We start from the raw sequence: 17869 nt of genomic DNA on the forward strand, positions 1-17869 counted from the left end.
CTTTTATCGATGTGCGAAAAACCAAAATAAAAATAAAAAAAGGCTACTGCAACGCCTTTTTAAAATACAGTCTATAAATAATGGAGCATACAGTTGGCGAACTACTGCATATATATAAATATACAATGTCCAATATATATACCTTAAAAATTAATAATATTTTTTTTTTTGACCTTATTACAACAATTAAAATACACTATATATGATCTTGGCTAACTCACGAAAGTTAACTACAGTACTATTGTACCATTAAATCGTTTCCATGTCACATGCTTTTATTTTAATCGTAAACCTACATATAAATATTTAATAGTTATGCTGCATACAATCCAATAAAAATGATTTTATTTGCACATCTGTTTGTCACCAGCAGCGTGGTGTAGTGGTAAGAACACTTGCTGCACCACACATGAGGTCGTGAGTTCAATCCCCACTGAAATCATGCTGTAGCGCCCTTAAGTACGGTAACTCGAGACTGGGGGCCACAGGCAACTCGAGACTGGGTCGAAGTAACTGATGTTAATCTATGTTTAAGTCGCGCATTTGACTTTGTCGCATTTTTATTTTTATATTAACCTATTACCAAAGCTTTAATTTAGGCTTTTACAAAGGACCACAAATAGCTTTATTTTAGGCTTAACCTAGCCTTAAGATTTCGATGTTGAACGTACAGTTACTTGACTTTTCTATACATGGTCTTGTACTTAATTTCCCTTGCTCTCATGCACTAGCGCCCTTTAGTAAGGTGCTATAAACGTAATAAACTCTTGCTGGGTCGTTACTTGAAAATCAGTTTAATTATTGTGCAAATATAATCAATAATATTCTAACATGCTAAAGGCAAATTAAGACTGGGTCGAGGTAACAGTTCTTGCCCTATATTTAGGTCTTGAAGTCGACTTTCTTGCAATGAATATTTAAAAAGTGGTGACATTTTTCGTACACCGCATATGAGTAACTACTTCAACTTTTTGTTGACATCGCGTTGAGGAAATGTGATTTTGTAAACAGACCAAAAACAGATGTTTTTAGATTAATTGAGCAAATTATAAAGTAAAAACAAAGAAATGTTAAGATATATTTATGTTAAAAAAATCAGAAAAGTTATGGTCTGGTAATATTTGCTAAAATTGTTTGCGTTAGCTGATATATTCTGGACAAAATCTGGATCTCTATTAGTTTCGCACGCCCTTAATGAACAAGGCGTTATAACCTAAGTATTGCAAATGTGCCACCAGATTTTTTAAAATCTGAAATGACGTCATAATTTTACATCGCATGACGTCATTATTTAGGCGTTTATTCTCAAAAACAATAAAAATTAGTTTAAAATATGTTTAATGAATTATTAATATTACCCAACAAACTAACCTTGACTTATTGGTTAATAACTCACGGCAACAAATTACCCCTGGCACAGTGGTTAATAACTCGAGTTTTAGTCAACCAAATTAAACAATTTAAAGTTTTCACGAAAGAAGAAGACTTCACCCACAGCAATCACCCATCAAGTTAACTCTATCGCCCCCAAGCGGAAAATGCGTAAACTTTAAATGTTAAAATTGAGGACAAATTTAGAACGAAGTCGCCCAAAAAATTTCTAAAGTTGGTGTTGCATTTAGATTGATCCACTTAACAACTTCTGAAAATTATAGCTTTCTAACCCAACCCAAATAGATTTTATAGACCATTAAACCTTACCGCGAAACATCGCGTTTTTACAAATGTAGATACGCACGCCAGCAAGTTACCCCTGGCACAGTGGTTAATAACTCGAGTTTTAGTCAACCAAATTAAACAATTTAAAGTTTTCACGAAAGAAGAAGACTTCACCCACAGCAATCACCCATCAAGTTAACTCTATCGCCCCCAAGCGGAAAATGCGTAAACTTTAAATGTTAAAATTGAGGACAAATTTAGAACGAAGTCGCCCAAAAAATTTCTAAAGTTGGTGTTGCATTTAGATTGATCCACTTAACAACTTCTGAAAATTATAGCTTTCTAACCCAACCCAAATAGATTTTATAGACCATTAAACCTTACCGCGAAACATCGCGTTTTTACAAATGTAGATACGCACGCCAGCTAGTTACCCCTGGCACAGTGGTTAATAACTCGAGTTTTAGTCAACCAAATTAAACAATTTAAAGTTTTCACGAAAGAAGAAGACTTCACCCACAGCAATCACCCATCAAGTTAACTCTATCGCCCCCAAGCGGAAAATGCGTAAACTTTAAATGTTAAAATTGAGGACAAATTTAGAACGAAGTCGCCCAAAAAATTTCTAAAGTTGGTGTTGCATTTAGATTGATCCACTTAACAACTTCTGAAAATTATAGCTTTCTAACCCAACCCAAATAGATTTTATAGACCATTAAACCTTACCGCGAAACATCGCGTTTTTACAAATGTAGATACGCACGCCAGCTAGTTACCCCTGGCACAGTGGTTAATAACTCGAGTTTTAGTCAACCAAATTAAACAATTTAAAGTTTTCACGAAAGAAGAAGACTTCACCCACAGCAATCACCCATCAAGTTAACTCTATCGCCCCCAAGCGGAAAATGCGTAAACTTTAAATGTTAAAATTGAGGACAAATTTAGAACGAAGTTGCCCAAAAAATTTCTAAAGTTGGTGTTGCATTTAGATTGATCCACTTAACAACTTCTGAAAATTATAGCTTTCTAACCCAACCCAAATAGATTTTATAGACCATTAAACCTTACCGCGAAACATCGCGTTTTTACAAATGTAGATACGCACGCCAGCTAGTTACCCCTGGCACAGTGGTTAATAACTCGAGTTTTAGTCAACCAAATTAAACAATTTAAAGTTTTCACGAAAGAAGAAGACTTCACCCACAGCAATCACCCATCAAGTTAACTCTATCGCCCCCAAGCGGAAAATGCGTAAACTTTAAATGTTAAAATTGAGGACAAATTTAGAACGAAGTCGCCCAAAAAATTTCTAAAGTTGGTGTTGCATTTAGATTGATCCACTTAACAACTTCTGAAAATTATAGCTTTCTAACCCAACCCAAATAGATTTTATAGACCATTAAACCTTACCGCGAAACATCGCGTTTTTACAAATGTAGATACGCACGCCAGCTAGTTACCCCTGGCACAGTGGTTAATAACTCGAGTTTTAGTCAACCAAATTAAACAATTTAAAGTTTTCACGAAAGAAGAAGACTTCACCCACAGCAATCACCCATCAAGTTAACTCTATCGCCCCCAAGCGGAAAATGCGTAAACTTTAAATGTTAAAATTGAAGACAAATTTAGAACGAAGTCGCCCAAAAAATTTCTAAAGTTGGTGTTGCATTTAGATTGATCCACTTAACAACTTCTGAAAATTATAGCTTTCTAACCCAACCCAAATAGATTTTATAGACCATTAAACCTTACCGCGAAACATCGCGTTTTTACAAATGTAGATACGCACGCCAGCTAGTTACCCCTGGCACAGTGGTTAATAACTCGAGTTTTAGTCAACCAAATTAAACAATTTAAAGTTTTCACGAAAGAAGAAGACTTCACCCACAGCAATCACCCATCAAGTTAACTCTATCGCCCCCAAGCGGAAAATGCGTAAACTTTAAATGTTAAAATTGAGGACAAATTTAGAACGAACTCGCCCAAAAAATTTCTAAAGTTGGTGTTGCATTTAGATTGATCCACTTAACAACTTCTGAAAATTATAGCTTTCTAACCCAACCCAAATAGATTTTATAGACCATTAAACCTTACCGCGAAACATCGCGTTTTTACAAATGTAGATACGCACGCCAGCTAGTTACCCCTGGCACAGTGGTTAATAACTCGAGTTTTAGTCAACCAAATTAAACAATTTAAAGTTTTCACGAAAGAAGAAGACTTCACCCACAGCAATCACCCATCAAGTTAACTCTATCGCCCCCAAGCGGAAAATGCGTAAACTTTAAATGTTAAAATTGAGGACAAATTTAGAACGAAGTCGCCCAAAAAATTTCTAAAGTTGGTGTTGCATTTAGATTGATCCACTTAACAACTTCTGAAAATTATAGCTTTCTAACCCAACCCAAATAGATTTTATAGACCATTAAACCTTACCGCGAAACATCGCGTTTTTACAAATGTAGATACGCACGCCAGCTAGTTACCCCTGGCACAGTGGTTAATAACTCGAGTTTTAGTCAACCAAATTAAACAATTTAAAGTTTTCACGAAAGAAGAAGACTTCACCCACAGCAATCACCCATCAAGTTAACTCTATCGCCCCCAAGCGGAAAATGCGTAAACTTTAAATGTTAAAATTGAGGACAAATTTAGAACGAAGTCGCCCAAAAAATTTCTAAAGTTGGTGTTGCATTTAGATTGATCCACTTAACAACTTCTGAAAATTATAGCTTTCTAACCCAACCCAAATAGATTTTATAGACCATTAAACCTTACCGCGAAACATCGCGTTTTTACAAATGTAGATACGCACGCCAGCTAGTTACCCCTGGCACAGTGGTTAATAACTCGAGTTTTAGTCAACCAAATTAAACAATTTAAAGTTTTCACGAAAGAAGAAGACTTCACCCACAGCAATCACCCATCAAGTTAACTCTATCGCCCCCAAGCGGAAAATGCGTAAACTTTAAATGTTAAAATTGAGGACAAATTTAGAACGAAGTCGCCCAAAAAATTTCTAAAGTTGGTGTTGCATTTAGATTGATCCACTTAACAACTTCTGAAAATTATAGCTTTCTAACCCAACCCAAATAGATTTTATAGACCATTAAACCTTACCGCGAAACATCGCGTTTTTACAAATGTAGATACGCACGCCAGCTAGTTACCCCTGGCACAGTGGTTAATAACTCGAGTTTTAGTCAACCAAATTAAACAATTTAAAGTTTTCACGAAAGAAGAAGACTTCACCCACAGCAATCACCCATCAAGTTAACTCTATCGCCCCCAAGCGGAAAATGCGTAAACTTTAAATGTTAAAATTGAGGACAAATTTAGAACGAAGTCGCCCAAAAAATTTCTAAAGTTGGTGTTGCATTTAGATTGATCCACTTAACAACTTCTGAAAATTATAGCTTTCTAACCCAACCCAAATAGATTTTATAGACCATTAAACCTTACCGCGAAACATCGCGTTTTTACAAATGTAGATACGCACGCCAGCTAGTTACCCCTGGCACAGTGGTTAATAACTCGAGTTTTAGTCAACCAAATTAAACAATTTAAAGTTTTCACGAAAGAAGAAGACTTCACCCACAGCAATCACCCATCAAGTTAACTCTATCGCCCCCAAGCGGAAAATGCGTAAACTTTAAATGTTAAAATTGAGGACAAATTTAGAACGAAGTCGCCCAAAAAATTTCTAAAGTTGGTGTTGCATTTAGATTGATCCACTTAACAACTTCTGAAAATTATAGCTTTCTAACCCAACCCAAATAGATTTTATAGACCATTAAACCTTACCGCGAAACATCGCGTTTTTACAAATGTAGATACGCACGCCAGCTAGTTACCCCTGGCACAGTGGTTAATAACTCGAGTTTTAGTCAACCAAATTAAACAATTTAAAGTTTTCACGAAAGAAGAAGACTTCACCCACAGCAATCACCCATCAAGTTAACTCTATCGCCCCCAAGCGGAAAATGCGTAAACTTTAAATGTTAAAATTGAGGACAAATTTAGAACGAAGTCGCCCAAAAAATTTCTAAAGTTGGTGTTGCATTTAGATTGATCCACTTAACAACTTCTGAAAATTATAGCTTTCTAACCCAATCCAAATAGATTTTATAGACAACTAAAGATTTTATAGACAACTATTTTATAGATTTTATAGACAAGATTTTATAGACAACTGTTGCTTTTTAAAGGCATTAAGTCGTCACAAGTTTGGGGAGACAAATTGAGGATAAAGAAAAAATGCGTGAGGTTTAAAGGTTAAATTTGGGGATAAATTAAGGATAAAGTCGCCCAAAAAAAATGTCTAAGTTAGTGTTGCATTTAGTTTAATTTATAAAGCAACTTCTAAATTTACTAATAAACAAAAATTGCTTAAGTTGGTATAATAGTTAAAAACGAGAGAAACTACGTCACAATTGGGTCTTGTTGTCTTTTTTTACTAACATCTCTCCAATCATTTAATTGCGTAATACTTTATTAAATTGCACGTGAAAAAAAAACATTTTAAAGAAAATGTCTGACCAGATAAGGTATAAAGATTTGGCAGTATTGGGAATTTTTCATAACACCGAAAAGGCTGTTGAGTATGCCCAGCGCATGGGGCTGTTGGCTTCAAGCCAAATTTGTGACAAATGTCACATCCCCATGACTCTGGGTAACTCCAGCCGTACCCTGGAAAAAAAAAGATGGAATTGCCCCGATCGCGTAAGTTATGTTTATACTGTATTGTAATTAAATTTAAAAAATAAAAATGACTATGTATGTTGTTTAATTATAAAACATTTTTACAAGTAGTCTTGCAAGGCCACGGCAAATGTCAGAAAAGGAAGCTTTTTTGAAAGGTCCCACCTTCCGCTGGCACAGCTTTTGGAACTATTAATGTTGTGGTCTCTTGATCTACCAAATGCAACCGTTGCGATCATGTCAGGAGTGTCTACAAAAACCATTGTAGATTGGTTTTCTTTTAATAGAGATGTAGGTTTAACATTAAATAATGTAAAATAGTTATTATCAAATGCATTTGTTATTTGTGGATTGTTGTTTTTATTGTAGATTTGCAGTCACGTGTTGCTGTCCACTCCTCACGTAATTGGTGGGCCTGGGCATGTCGTCGCCCTCGACGAAACCCTTATTGCGCGGCGTAAGCCCGGAAACAGGCAGGGCCGTCCTGTGACGCAGCAGTGGATTTTCGGTGGCATTGACACCACAACCAAGTATGTTACATACACGTTAAACTTATTAAAACTAGTAAGGCACAATTACAACTACAATTTAATTTTAGGCAATGCTTTTTGGAATTGGTGCCTGATCGCACGAGGCAAACACTAGAAGCATTAGTTCTCAAGTACGTTGCGATAGGATCCACAATCCACACCGACTGTTGGGCGGCGTATAACAATTTAGGAAGTAAGTTCAATGCCATTTTTTTAAATTTTTACTAGTAGCCATCTGCTTTAAAAATATTTTAACATCACCAGATTTGGGTTTTATTCACCGAACGGTGAATCACCAGGTTCAATTTGTTACGCCGGGGGGTGTCCACACAAACGACATCGAATCGATGTGGGGTGAGATGAAGCGGAAGTTCAAGAGGATGAAGGGAATTCCAAGAGAAAACCTGCCGGGGTATTTGGACGAATGGTTGTGGCGCCATCGATATCCGAAAGAGCGCCATTTCCAGGAGTTTGTGGCGGCCATAGCATCCAAATACCCTGTGCGTTGATGCCCTGTCCTTCGCCCCCCCCCACACACTTTTAAACGGCCCTTTTTAGGGCCACCTTTTGTATAAAAGAGATTAAATTAAAATGAAAAACAGATAACATTTTACAAACAAAATTGTTTAACATAAGTAATCTCTAGTGATATCATAAGAAAGTCCAAATCTTATTTTTGTTTTGTAATTTAATAAGAAACCTTATATACTCTACAGGAATTAACTATGTTTAAACACGCAGAGGTATGACATACAGAAACTGTGTCACTACACCAGACTAATCGCCCTTTTCTGTTTTTATAGTTACCAACAAACAAGACTTACAGAAACAACTCAACAAAAATTTACGCTTAAAAATAGTTATTCATATGAGATAATATTTCGTGGGCTAGGCTAATGGAAATAAAGAAGATAGCTTTACAAAGCACCAACTTTTTTTGAAAGTTATAAATTACTGCATAAACATTGCATAAAAATAAATTTATTTCATTTTTAAATTAACCGTTTGCCTAATGTTAATAAAATAAATAAAGTAGAATTTTATAAACTTTACTACTTGAACAGTTATTAAGCCCTAATAGAGTACGAAATATAGATGAGTATCTATACGCAAGGCCCCAACTGATTAAAATACTAAAAATAGTCGAGGTAATCCAAACTTGTTAGCTTAAAACTAAAACTTGCTTGAAGATTTATTCTAACAAATATATTTTGCAAGTTACAGTTTTAAAATTAAATTTTACTACGCTGATTGCTAATTTTTTAAAAAGTATTAGGACAACTTTATCACAGCCGCTTGATGGCAATAGATGTAACTTTTGTTTTTTTCCGCGTATATTAGTTGCTTTTAGTCCGGTAGTTTTGGGTTCGAGCCGCACCAACTCCACACTATTCGCTCTTGGGCCCAGTGTTCATGGTTAACTTAAAAACACGTCCAACAGCACACCCTTCATATGTGCAAACAAAAACAAGGCTTGTATGTTTTTGTTTTGACTTGCAATTGTTAAACCTTTTACGCGAAACTAGTTTAGTTGTCTATAAAATCTATTTGGATTGGGTTAGAAAGCTATAATTTTCAGAAGTTGTTAAGTGGATCAATCTAAATGCAACACCAACTTTAGAAATTTTTTGGGCGACTTCGTTCTAAATTTGTCCTCAATTTTAACATTTAAAGTTTACGCATTTTCCGCTTGGGGGCGATAGAGTTAACTTGATGGGTGATTGCTGTGGGTGAAGTCTTCTTCTTTCGTGAAAACTTTAAATTGTTTAATTTGGTTGACTAAAACTCGAGTTATTAACCACTGTGCCAGGGGTAACTTGCTGGCGTGCGTATCTACATTTGTAAAAACGCGATGTTTCGCGGTAAGGTTTAATGGTCTATAAAATCTATTTGGGTTGGGTTAGAAAGCTATAATTTTCAGAAGTTGTTAAGTGGATCAATCTAAATGCAACACCAACTTTAGAAATTTTTTGGGCGACTTCGTTCTAAATTTGTCCTCAATTTTAACATTTAAAGTTTACGCATTTTCCGCTTGGGGGCGATAGAGTTAACTTGATGGGTGATTGCTGTGGGTGAAGTCTTCTTCTTTCGTGAAAACTTTAAATTGTTTAATTTGGTTGACTAAAACTCGAGTTATTAACCACTGTGCCAGGGGTAACTAGCTGGCGTGCGTATCTACATTTGTAAAAACGCGATGTTTCGCGGTAAGGTTTAATGGTCTATAAAATCTATTTGGGTTGGGTTAGAAAGCTATAATTTTCAGAAGTTGTTAAGTGGATCAATCTAAATGCAACACCAACTTTAGAAATTTTTTGGGCGACTTCGTTCTAAATTTGTCCTCAATTTTAACATTTAAAGTTTACGCATTTTCCGCTTGGGGGCGATAGAGTTAACTTGATGGGTGATTGCTGTGGGTGAAGTCTTCTTCTTTCGTGAAAACTTTAAATTGTTTAATTTGGTTGACTAAAACTCGAGTTATTAACCACTGTGCCAGGGGTAACTTGCTGGCGTGCGTATCTACATTTGTAAAAACGCGATGTTTCGCGGTAAGGTTTAATGGTCTATAAAATCTATTTGGGTTGGGTTAGAAAGCTATAATTTTCAGAAGTTGTTAAGTGGATCAATCTAAATGCAACACCAACTTTAGAAATTTTTTGGGCGACTTCGTTCTAAATTTGTCCTCAATTTTAACATTTAAAGTTTACGCATTTTCCGCTTGGGGGCGATAGAGTTAACTTGATGGGTGATTGCTGTGGGTGAAGTCTTCTTCTTTCGTGAAAACTTTAAATTGTTTAATTTGGTTGACTAAAACTCGAGTTATTAACCACTGTGCCAGGGGTAACTAGCTGGCGTGCGTATCTACATTTGTAAAAACGCGATGTTTCGCGGTAAGGTTTAATGGTCTATAAAATCTATTTGGGTTGGGTTAGAAAGCTATAATTTTCAGAAGTTGTTAAGTGGATCAATCTAAATGCAACACCAACTTTAGAAATTTTTTGGGCGACTTCGTTCTAAATTTGTCCTCAATTTTAACATTTAAAGTTTACGCATTTTCCGCTTGGGGGCGATAGAGTTAACTTGATGGGTGATTGCTGTGGGTGAAGTCTTCTTCTTTCGTGAAAACTTTAAATTGTTTAATTTGGTTGACTAAAACTCGAGTTATTAACCACTGTGCCAGGGGTAACTTGCTGGCGTGCGTATCTACATTTGTAAAAACGCGATGTTTCGCGGTAAGGTTTAATGGTCTATAAAATCTATTTGGGTTGGGTTAGAAAGCTATAATTTTCAGAAGTTGTTAAGTGGATCAATCTAAATGCAACACCAACTTTAGAAATTTTTTGGGCGACTTCGTTCTAAATTTGTCCTCAATTTTAACATTTAAAGTTTACGCATTTTCCGCTTGGGGGCGATAGAGTTAACTTGATGGGTGATTGCTGTGGGTGAAGTCTTCTTCTTTCGTGAAAACTTTAAATTGTTTAATTTGGTTGACTAAAACTCGAGTTATTAACCACTGTGCCAGGGGTAACTAGCTGGCGTGCGTATCTACATTTGTAAAAACGCGATGTTTCGCGGTAAGGTTTAATGGTCTATAAAATCTATTTGGGTTGGGTTAGAAAGCTATAATTTTCAGAAGTTGTTAAGTGGATCAATCTAAATGCAACACCAACTTTAGAAATTTTTTGGGCGACTTCGTTCTAAATTTGTCCTCAATTTTAACATTTAAAGTTTACGCATTTTCCGCTTGGGGGCGATAGAGTTAACTTGATGGGTGATTGCTGTGGGTGAAGTCTTCTTCTTTCGTGAAAACTTTAAATTGTTTAATTTGGTTGACTAAAACTCGAGTTATTAACCACTGTGCCAGGGGTAACTAGCTGGCGTGCGTATCTACATTTGTAAAAACGCGATGTTTCGCGGTAAGGTTTAATGGTCTATAAAATCTATTTGGGTTGGGTTAGAAAGCTATAATTTTCAGAAGTTGTTAAGTGGATCAATCTAAATGCAACACCAACTTTAGAAATTTTTTGGGCGACTTCGTTTTAAATTTGTCCTCAATTTTAACATTTAAAGTTTACGCATTTTCCGCTTGGGGGCGATAGAGTTAACTTGATGGGTGATTGCTGTGGGTGAAGTCTTCTTCTTTCGTGAAAACTTTAAATTGTTTAATTTGGTTGACTAAAACTCGAGTTATTAACCACTGTGCCAGGGGTAATTTGTTGCCGTGAGTTATTAACCAATAAGTCAAGGTTAGTTTGTTGGGTAATATTAATAATTCATTAAACATATTTTAAACTAATTTTTATTGTTTTTGAGAATAAACGCCTAAATAATGACGTCATGCGATGTAAAATTATGACGTCATTTCAGATTTTAAAAAATCTGGTGGCACATTTGCCATACTTAGGTTATAACGCCTTGTTCATTAAGGGCGTGCGAAACTAATAGAGATCCCAAAATTTTAAGTTAATTTTAGACATAAATTAAATCTTTTTTGCCGAATAATGTTTTTATTATTTTATTAATATTTAAACAAATAACGAACAATTTTTATTTATTAGATTTTAAAATTATATATACTTTAATAATGGCAGCATGGTGTAGTGGTCAGAACACTTGGCTTCACTACATGAGGTCCTGGGTTCGATTCTCATTGCTTCCATCCAGTCTGGAAAGTAGGGCAGCGTGCACGTACAAAATTTTTTTTATTAATAAATATGCACGCCTGGAATTAGCTTTTTGCTCGCCTGGTGTCTTAAAAAAATGTGTACGCGCAGTACTGACGTCTAAAAACGCTAACATATCACACGTGCACGCCTAAACTGGAAATTTTGGTACGCGAGCACACGCGGTCACGCATTTTTTTACGCTTGCACGCACCAGATCTTGTCGAAACGCTCTTAAGTAAGGCCGAATAAACTTGGAGATTTTTTTAAGTTGTCAAGTCGACCTTTCCGCATCACTAATTAATAAATGTAAAAATATATTTTAACAGAATTTAAATTCAGTTTACTTTAACATTAGGAAAACAATTTCAAAATGGTTAAAACATTTAAAGGGGAGCCCATGTATCATTGGTATTGTATAACAATCCTAATGTTGTGTTATGGGTTTGGGGAGTTGGGTCATTTTATGATCGGTGTCACCTCAAAGGAAATGGCACAGGACGTTCATTTTGGAGACATGGCTTGTTTGACCTTGGACATAAATGTTGAAAAACTGTCAAACACAAAATGCAGAGATGTGAAGAATTCAACACAGTGAGTAGTTGTTAATTTTGCATGCTAATATTATTTTATTTTCTTAGATCTATATTAGATAATACTAAAGGTAAACGTTAACAAAAATTTGCAGAATGTGGGATGTAACGGAAATTTTGTATTTTACTGCGAGATAAAGTCGATATTTATTTAGGATTGAGGGATGATTGGGAAAAGTATAAAAATTTTGCCCTTTCCGCATTCAGTGATTTTTTGTTAACTTTTACATATGGCCTCACTATTTTCCGCACCCTAAACTTCTCACATTCTGTATTTTAGTACCATCTTATATATATTGACTGTTTTAGTTCCAGCTTCAAAAGGTTAAATTGTAAATAAATCTAACTCTTGATGACATAGTTTAGTGGTAAGACACTTGGCTTCACTAAACTGGGTTCTGGGTTTGATCCCCACTGCTTCCATACTGTAGCTTTTTTAAGTAAGGAGCCATTATTAATATAAACTTTTGCTACGACAATTATCAGCAGATAAATGACTGTAAAATATATTTAATATTATTCATAAATTCTAAAGCTAACTTAGATTTACTTTAACATGCCAACGGTGAGAATCAAACCCAGGATCTCAGGTCTTACTTAAGGATGCTACAACATGCCAGCAGTGGGAATCAAACCCCGGATCTCAGATCTTACTTAAGGATGCTACAACATGCCAGCAATGGGAATCAAACCCAGGATCTCAGGTCTTACTCAAGGATGCTACAACATGCCAGCAGTGAAAATCAAACCCAGGATCTCAGGCCTTACACGAATGCTACAAAATGCCAGCAGTTAGAATCAAATTCAGGATCTCAGGTCTTACTCAAGGATGCTACAACATGCCAGCAGTGGGAATCAAACCCAGAATCTCAGGTCTTACTTAAGAATGCTACAACATGCCAGCAGTGTTAATCAAACCCAGGATCTCAGGCCTTACACGTGTGCTACAAAATGCCAGCAGTGGGAATCAAATTCAGGATCTCAAGTCTTACTCAAGGATGATACAACATGCCAGCAGTGGAAATCAAACCCAGGATCTTAGGTCTTACTTAAGGATGCTACAACATGCCAGCAGTGGGAATCAAACCCAGGATCCCAGGTCTTACCTAAGGATGCTACAACATGCTAACTAACAAAGTAAATTATTAATAATCTTAATTTTTAGATGTAATCTTATGGGATTGAATGGAACGATATATTGTGAATGGGATTACTCAGGCCAGGGAATAGAATACCAAGTTCTTGCTGGTCCAATATTTATTGCCATTTTTACTGTTATGGGAGTTGTAATGGGAATTGTTGGCGATAAATATAACAGGTTGATTACCGACTATTTTTTATATTTATTTATCCTCAATGTGGGAAGGGTAACTTCACGACCTAAACATAGAGTAACATCGTTTACTCCGACCCAGTCTCGAGTTGCCTTTAGCAGTTTGGGATATTATATAGATTATAATTGCTTAATAATTATGCTGCTGATCAGGTGCTGGCTCAGCAGAAGTTTATACTGTTTATAGCGTCTTACCCAGGGGCGCTACAGCATGAGAGCTGTGAGGATAAATTTTTTTTAATAAATAAGAGAAAATGTGCTATTATTAGTAAAATGGTGGTTTTTGGCATATAGTTTTTGGTAAAATGTCAGTAACTCCATTTTCTATGCAAACCTAAAATCTTTTAAAAATTTGTTTTATTTATTTTGCTTTTTAATATTTAAATTTTAAATTAACTTTTATAAAACTCTTTTTATTTTATGGTTTAGAATCCAGATATTATCTGCAAGTGTTTTCTTTTACTCGGTAATGACTTTCACCACCGGATTTGCCGACACTTATTGGTTGTTAGCTTTGCTGAGAGTTGGTTTTGGGGCAGGGTGAGTTTAAAGTTTGTTTCAGTAAAAATATATTTAAAAAAAAAAGTTTTTTGTACCAGTTAATATTTTTAACTAAATTTGTGGGTGAAGCATGGTGTAGTGGTAAGAGCACATCACTACGTGAGGTTCTGTGTTCAATTCCCACTGCTCTTATGCTAGGGTCTTAACAAACCTTAATAATATCATATTTTTTTGTTTTGTATGTATAATAAATTCTCTTAAAACCTAAAACTTTTTTCTCAGAGAGTCGGCCTGTACTCCTCTTACCTCAAGTTTGGTGGCCGACATTTTCTCACAGAAAGTTCGAGCTTTTGCGGTGAGTTTTTTCAACTTTGGAATTTATTTTGGATATGGTTTGGCATTTGCTGTTGGAAATTATGTGACTGACGCCAACATTCTTGGAATGGTGAAAATATTTCAAATATTTTTGATCGGCAGTACGGTGTAGTAGTCAGAACACTTGGCTTTACTACATGAGAACCTGGGTTCGATTCCTACTACTCTCATAACGTAGTAGCCTACCCTATTTTTGAACAATTTATTTTTAGGTTTTTTTATCAAATCAACCCCCAAAAAATTAATTTTATTGTTTTGAATTGATTTTTAACTAATCTTTTGTTAATTTTTTCTTAGAGCTGGCATTGGTGTTACTTTATAGCTGGAGCTCCAGGCATAATTATGGCGATTATTTTATATTTCTCTGTCAAAGAACCAGAACGTAAAATTATAGAACAAGCTGAAGAGAATAACAAATATGAGACAGATATTGGTATTTAATACTTTTGATAAAATGTTTAATAAATGAACCCGTTTTCTGTAATTCGATCGTTCTCACGACCTAAACATAGAGTTGACTTTGGCAGTTTGGGATATTATTCAATATATTTGTCCGATAATTAATCTGCTGATTAAGTGTTGGCTCAGCAGGTGTTCACACCGTTTATAACACCTTACTTAAGGGTGCTACAGCATAAGAGCAGTGGGGATTGAACTCACGACCTTATGTGTGGGTGTAGCAACTGTTCTTACCACTACACCATGCTGCCGTTTTCATTATAAAAATTGTATTTTTTAAGTCTGTCGTAAAATTTCCTACTTTTTTTGAAGAAATGTTTAAAAGTTATTTGGCCTATTTTGCAAACTATATTTTTAACTAAGCTATTTATAAACCTGGCTATAAATTTTATTATTTAGAAAAGCAGTCGGTGTTGAAATCAATTTTGACAACTTTCAAATTATTTATCAAATCTCCAACTATCTTATTGTTACTGGTTGGGGCTTCATTCAGACATTCTGGTGAGTTTTTATATTTATGAATAAAATCCTTAGTCGGTGCTTCAACATGCCGGTACTGGAAATCAAACTTTAAACCTCACCCTACATACTGTAGTGGTCGAATCACTTTGGTTTACTACATGAGGTTATGAGTTCAATCCCTACTGCTCTCATGCTGTAGTGCTTTTGAGTAAGGAGCTATAAACTCCTGCTGAGCCAGTACTTAATCAGCAGCATGATTATCAGGCAATTATAATCTATAATATCCCAAACTGCCACAGGCAACTCGAGACTGGGTCGGAGAAACTTGTGTTACTCTATGTTTAAGTCGCGCATTTGACTTTCCCACATTGAGGATAAAGATATATACAAAAAAATAATAATAATATCTCAAACTGCTCAAGTTAACTCGAGACTGGGTCAAGGTAACAAATATTCATTTTTGTTCAGGTCATGAAGTCGACCTTCCCACATCGAGGATAAAGATATATACAAAAAAAATGATAATAATATCCCAAACTGCTAAAGTTAACTCGAGACTGGGTCGGGGTAACAAATATTCATCTATGTTCAGGACATGAACTCGACCTTCCCACATCAAGGGAAACAAAATCTAAATCAAATTTTAATATTTTCAGCAAGTTTTTGTTGGTCTTACAACAGTCAGTTATATTTTGATCAATATTACCCCGGCACAGAGGTGGGGTTGTGGATGAGTTTAACTTCCATCTTTGGTGGAACGATTGGGATAATCACTGGTGGAATTTTGTCCGATTTACTCGCTTCTAAATACGGTAATCTTTATTTTGATCATATTATTAAAAATCGATTTTATTGAATGGACATTTTTCTAAAATAGTTTTTGAAAACGGCATTATCTGAAAATTTTGACATAAATTAAAGGTTGGCAGCATGGTGTAGTGGTCAAAACCTTCGTCTTTACTACATAAGTTCCGTTGTTCGATCCCCACTGCTTCCATGCTGTAGAGCCCTTGAGTAAGGTGCTATAAACGATATTAACTTCTGCTGAGTCAGCACTTAATCAGCAGCTTAATTATTGAGCAATTATTATATCCCAAACTGTCAACTTTAGACAGGGTAAGGGTAACTGATGTTACTCTATGTTTAGGTTGTGCATTTGACCTTCCCACATCGAGGATAAATAAGTACAATAAAACAGTTTTATTTTCAAAGAAGGGATGGGGTATAAGGGGGTTAATATAAATGTCCTATTATGTGTAAATTGGCAGTATTATTAATATAACAAAAATTTTGTAGATTTGTATTTAGAAATATTCCATTTTTTAGGTTTTAATTTTAAATCAAATGTTTTTAGGTGTACGAACAAGATTGTGGGTTTTGGTAGTTAGTCAAGCAATAGCCTGCCCTCTAGCGGCGGGAACTCTTTACTTTTCTCCGCCTTATGCTTTTATTTCGCTCTTTGGAGCTTATTTATTCGGTAAATAGTTTCATATTTTTTTAAGAGTAACAACAGTTACCTCGACCCAGTTTCGAGATGACTTTATTGTAATCAAATTTTATTTAAAACACAGCGGAAATGTGGTTCGGGGTTTTGTTCGCTGTTTTGGTTGAGTTCTTTCCTGCCCAGTCACGCGCGACAGCGATCGCTATGTTTATTTTTGTGATCAATAATATTGGAGGGAATGCCCCTCTTATAGTACCACCTATGATCAAAGTTTTAGGTTTCAGGGAAGCACTGTACATCGTTTACCCAGGATTTTACTTGGCTAGTAAGTTTTTTTTTCTTTATAACTGTTTATCCTCGATGTGGGAAGGTCAACTTTACGACTTGACCCCGTTTACCGACTCATTTTATTATGATTATATTTGGTTTGGTATTTTGTTTAAGTTTTATTTATAAACGACAAGACGTTAACAGTAATACTTTTATTGTAATACGGCGAATCACTTGGTTTAATTAAAAGTTACGTTACAAGATCAGCTAGATCGCTAGACTGACGTTAAAGTTACAGTACGGTTTGTAGGTCCAGTTATTGCGAGATGCAACGGTGACCAACTATCGGTAGATTGGTGAAGAAAGTTTAAATTGTTCCAGTATTTATAGCAAAACCGGAAGGCAATAAAAGTTCGTTCGTTGTAAAGCCGTTGGCCTTCTACATACAGGTTACGTGGCTAATTCTCGTTAAAGGCGATTTTAGTGTGCATTGTTTGAAGTTGACGCCCGTTGTAACAAGAATAATTGTTGTACGTCCCGGTCAATGACATTGAAGTAGCATTAAAGTAAACGAGCCATCTGTGGGCTTTGTAGACATGGACATGTCAAATGTCGGCTTACAGGCAAGGGAATAGTTGCAGTCAGAAAATCGTAGCCAGTTTGGAAGTCTGGAGGAGTGCGTATGCCCCTTGTTCACCACTTCTGTTTGTATCGTAAATATTCGAGAAGATATGGGAACTGTCGTAATTTGTTGTGCCTGCAATGAGGGTTTATGTTGTCTCGGATTATCTAAAAACAAAGTTGTTGTTACGCTTCCTACAAAATGTAGATTTTGGCGTTTGTTTTATTTTTGTTCGAGGAGATATGGGAACTGTCGTAAT

General features: G+C 35.6%; 2 protein-coding genes across 2 annotated transcripts in view; both read left to right on the plus strand.

The window, feature by feature from the left end:
* The first annotated feature begins 6189 nt into the window (after nucleotides 1-6189).
* LOC145755968 (uncharacterized) lies at nucleotides 6190-7399 on the plus strand. Its single transcript, XM_082572178.1, has 5 exons — nucleotides 6190-6381; nucleotides 6472-6651; nucleotides 6730-6890; nucleotides 6959-7083; nucleotides 7155-7399. The coding sequence occupies exons 1-5, from the start codon at nucleotides 6190-6192 to the stop codon at nucleotides 7397-7399; spliced, it is 903 nt and encodes a 300-aa protein (XP_082428304.1).
* A 4525-nt stretch (nucleotides 7400-11924) lies between these two features.
* Nucleotides 11925-17869, plus strand: part of LOC145755969 (MFS-type efflux pump MSMEG_3705-like) — a 36797-nt gene continuing 30852 nt past the window's right edge. Inside the window, exons 1-9 of the mRNA XM_082572180.1 lie at nucleotides 11925-12145; nucleotides 13310-13462; nucleotides 13907-14017; nucleotides 14261-14423; nucleotides 14651-14752; nucleotides 15256-15313; nucleotides 15931-16086; nucleotides 16629-16751; nucleotides 16846-17043. Of these exons, the coding sequence (XP_082428306.1) occupies nucleotides 11925-12145; nucleotides 13310-13462; nucleotides 13907-14017; nucleotides 14261-14423; nucleotides 14651-14752; nucleotides 15256-15313; nucleotides 15931-16086; nucleotides 16629-16751; nucleotides 16846-17043 (1285 nt within the window). The remainder of the gene's footprint in view (nucleotides 12146-13309; nucleotides 13463-13906; nucleotides 14018-14260; nucleotides 14424-14650; nucleotides 14753-15255; nucleotides 15314-15930; nucleotides 16087-16628; nucleotides 16752-16845; nucleotides 17044-17869) is intronic.

This window comes from Corella eumyota, chromosome 6 (assembly GCF_963082875.1).
Source record: "Corella eumyota chromosome 6, kaCorEumy4.1, whole genome shotgun sequence".
In the NCBI taxonomy this organism is placed as follows: domain Eukaryota; kingdom Metazoa; phylum Chordata; class Ascidiacea; order Phlebobranchia; family Corellidae; genus Corella; species Corella eumyota.

Excerpts from the sequence above, each read along its gene's own strand:
- LOC145755968 (XM_082572178.1), top strand. The coding sequence starts at position 6,190 with ATGTCTGACCAGATAAGGTATAAAGATTTGGCAGTATTGGGAATTTTT. Across the intron at positions 6,891-6,958 it reads GGCATTGACACCACAACCAA|GCAATGCTTTTTGGAATTGG; the intron begins GTATGTTACATA and ends ATTTAATTTTAG. Across the intron at positions 7,084-7,154 it reads GGCGTATAACAATTTAGGAA|ATTTGGGTTTTATTCACCGA; the intron begins GTAAGTTCAATG and ends TAACATCACCAG.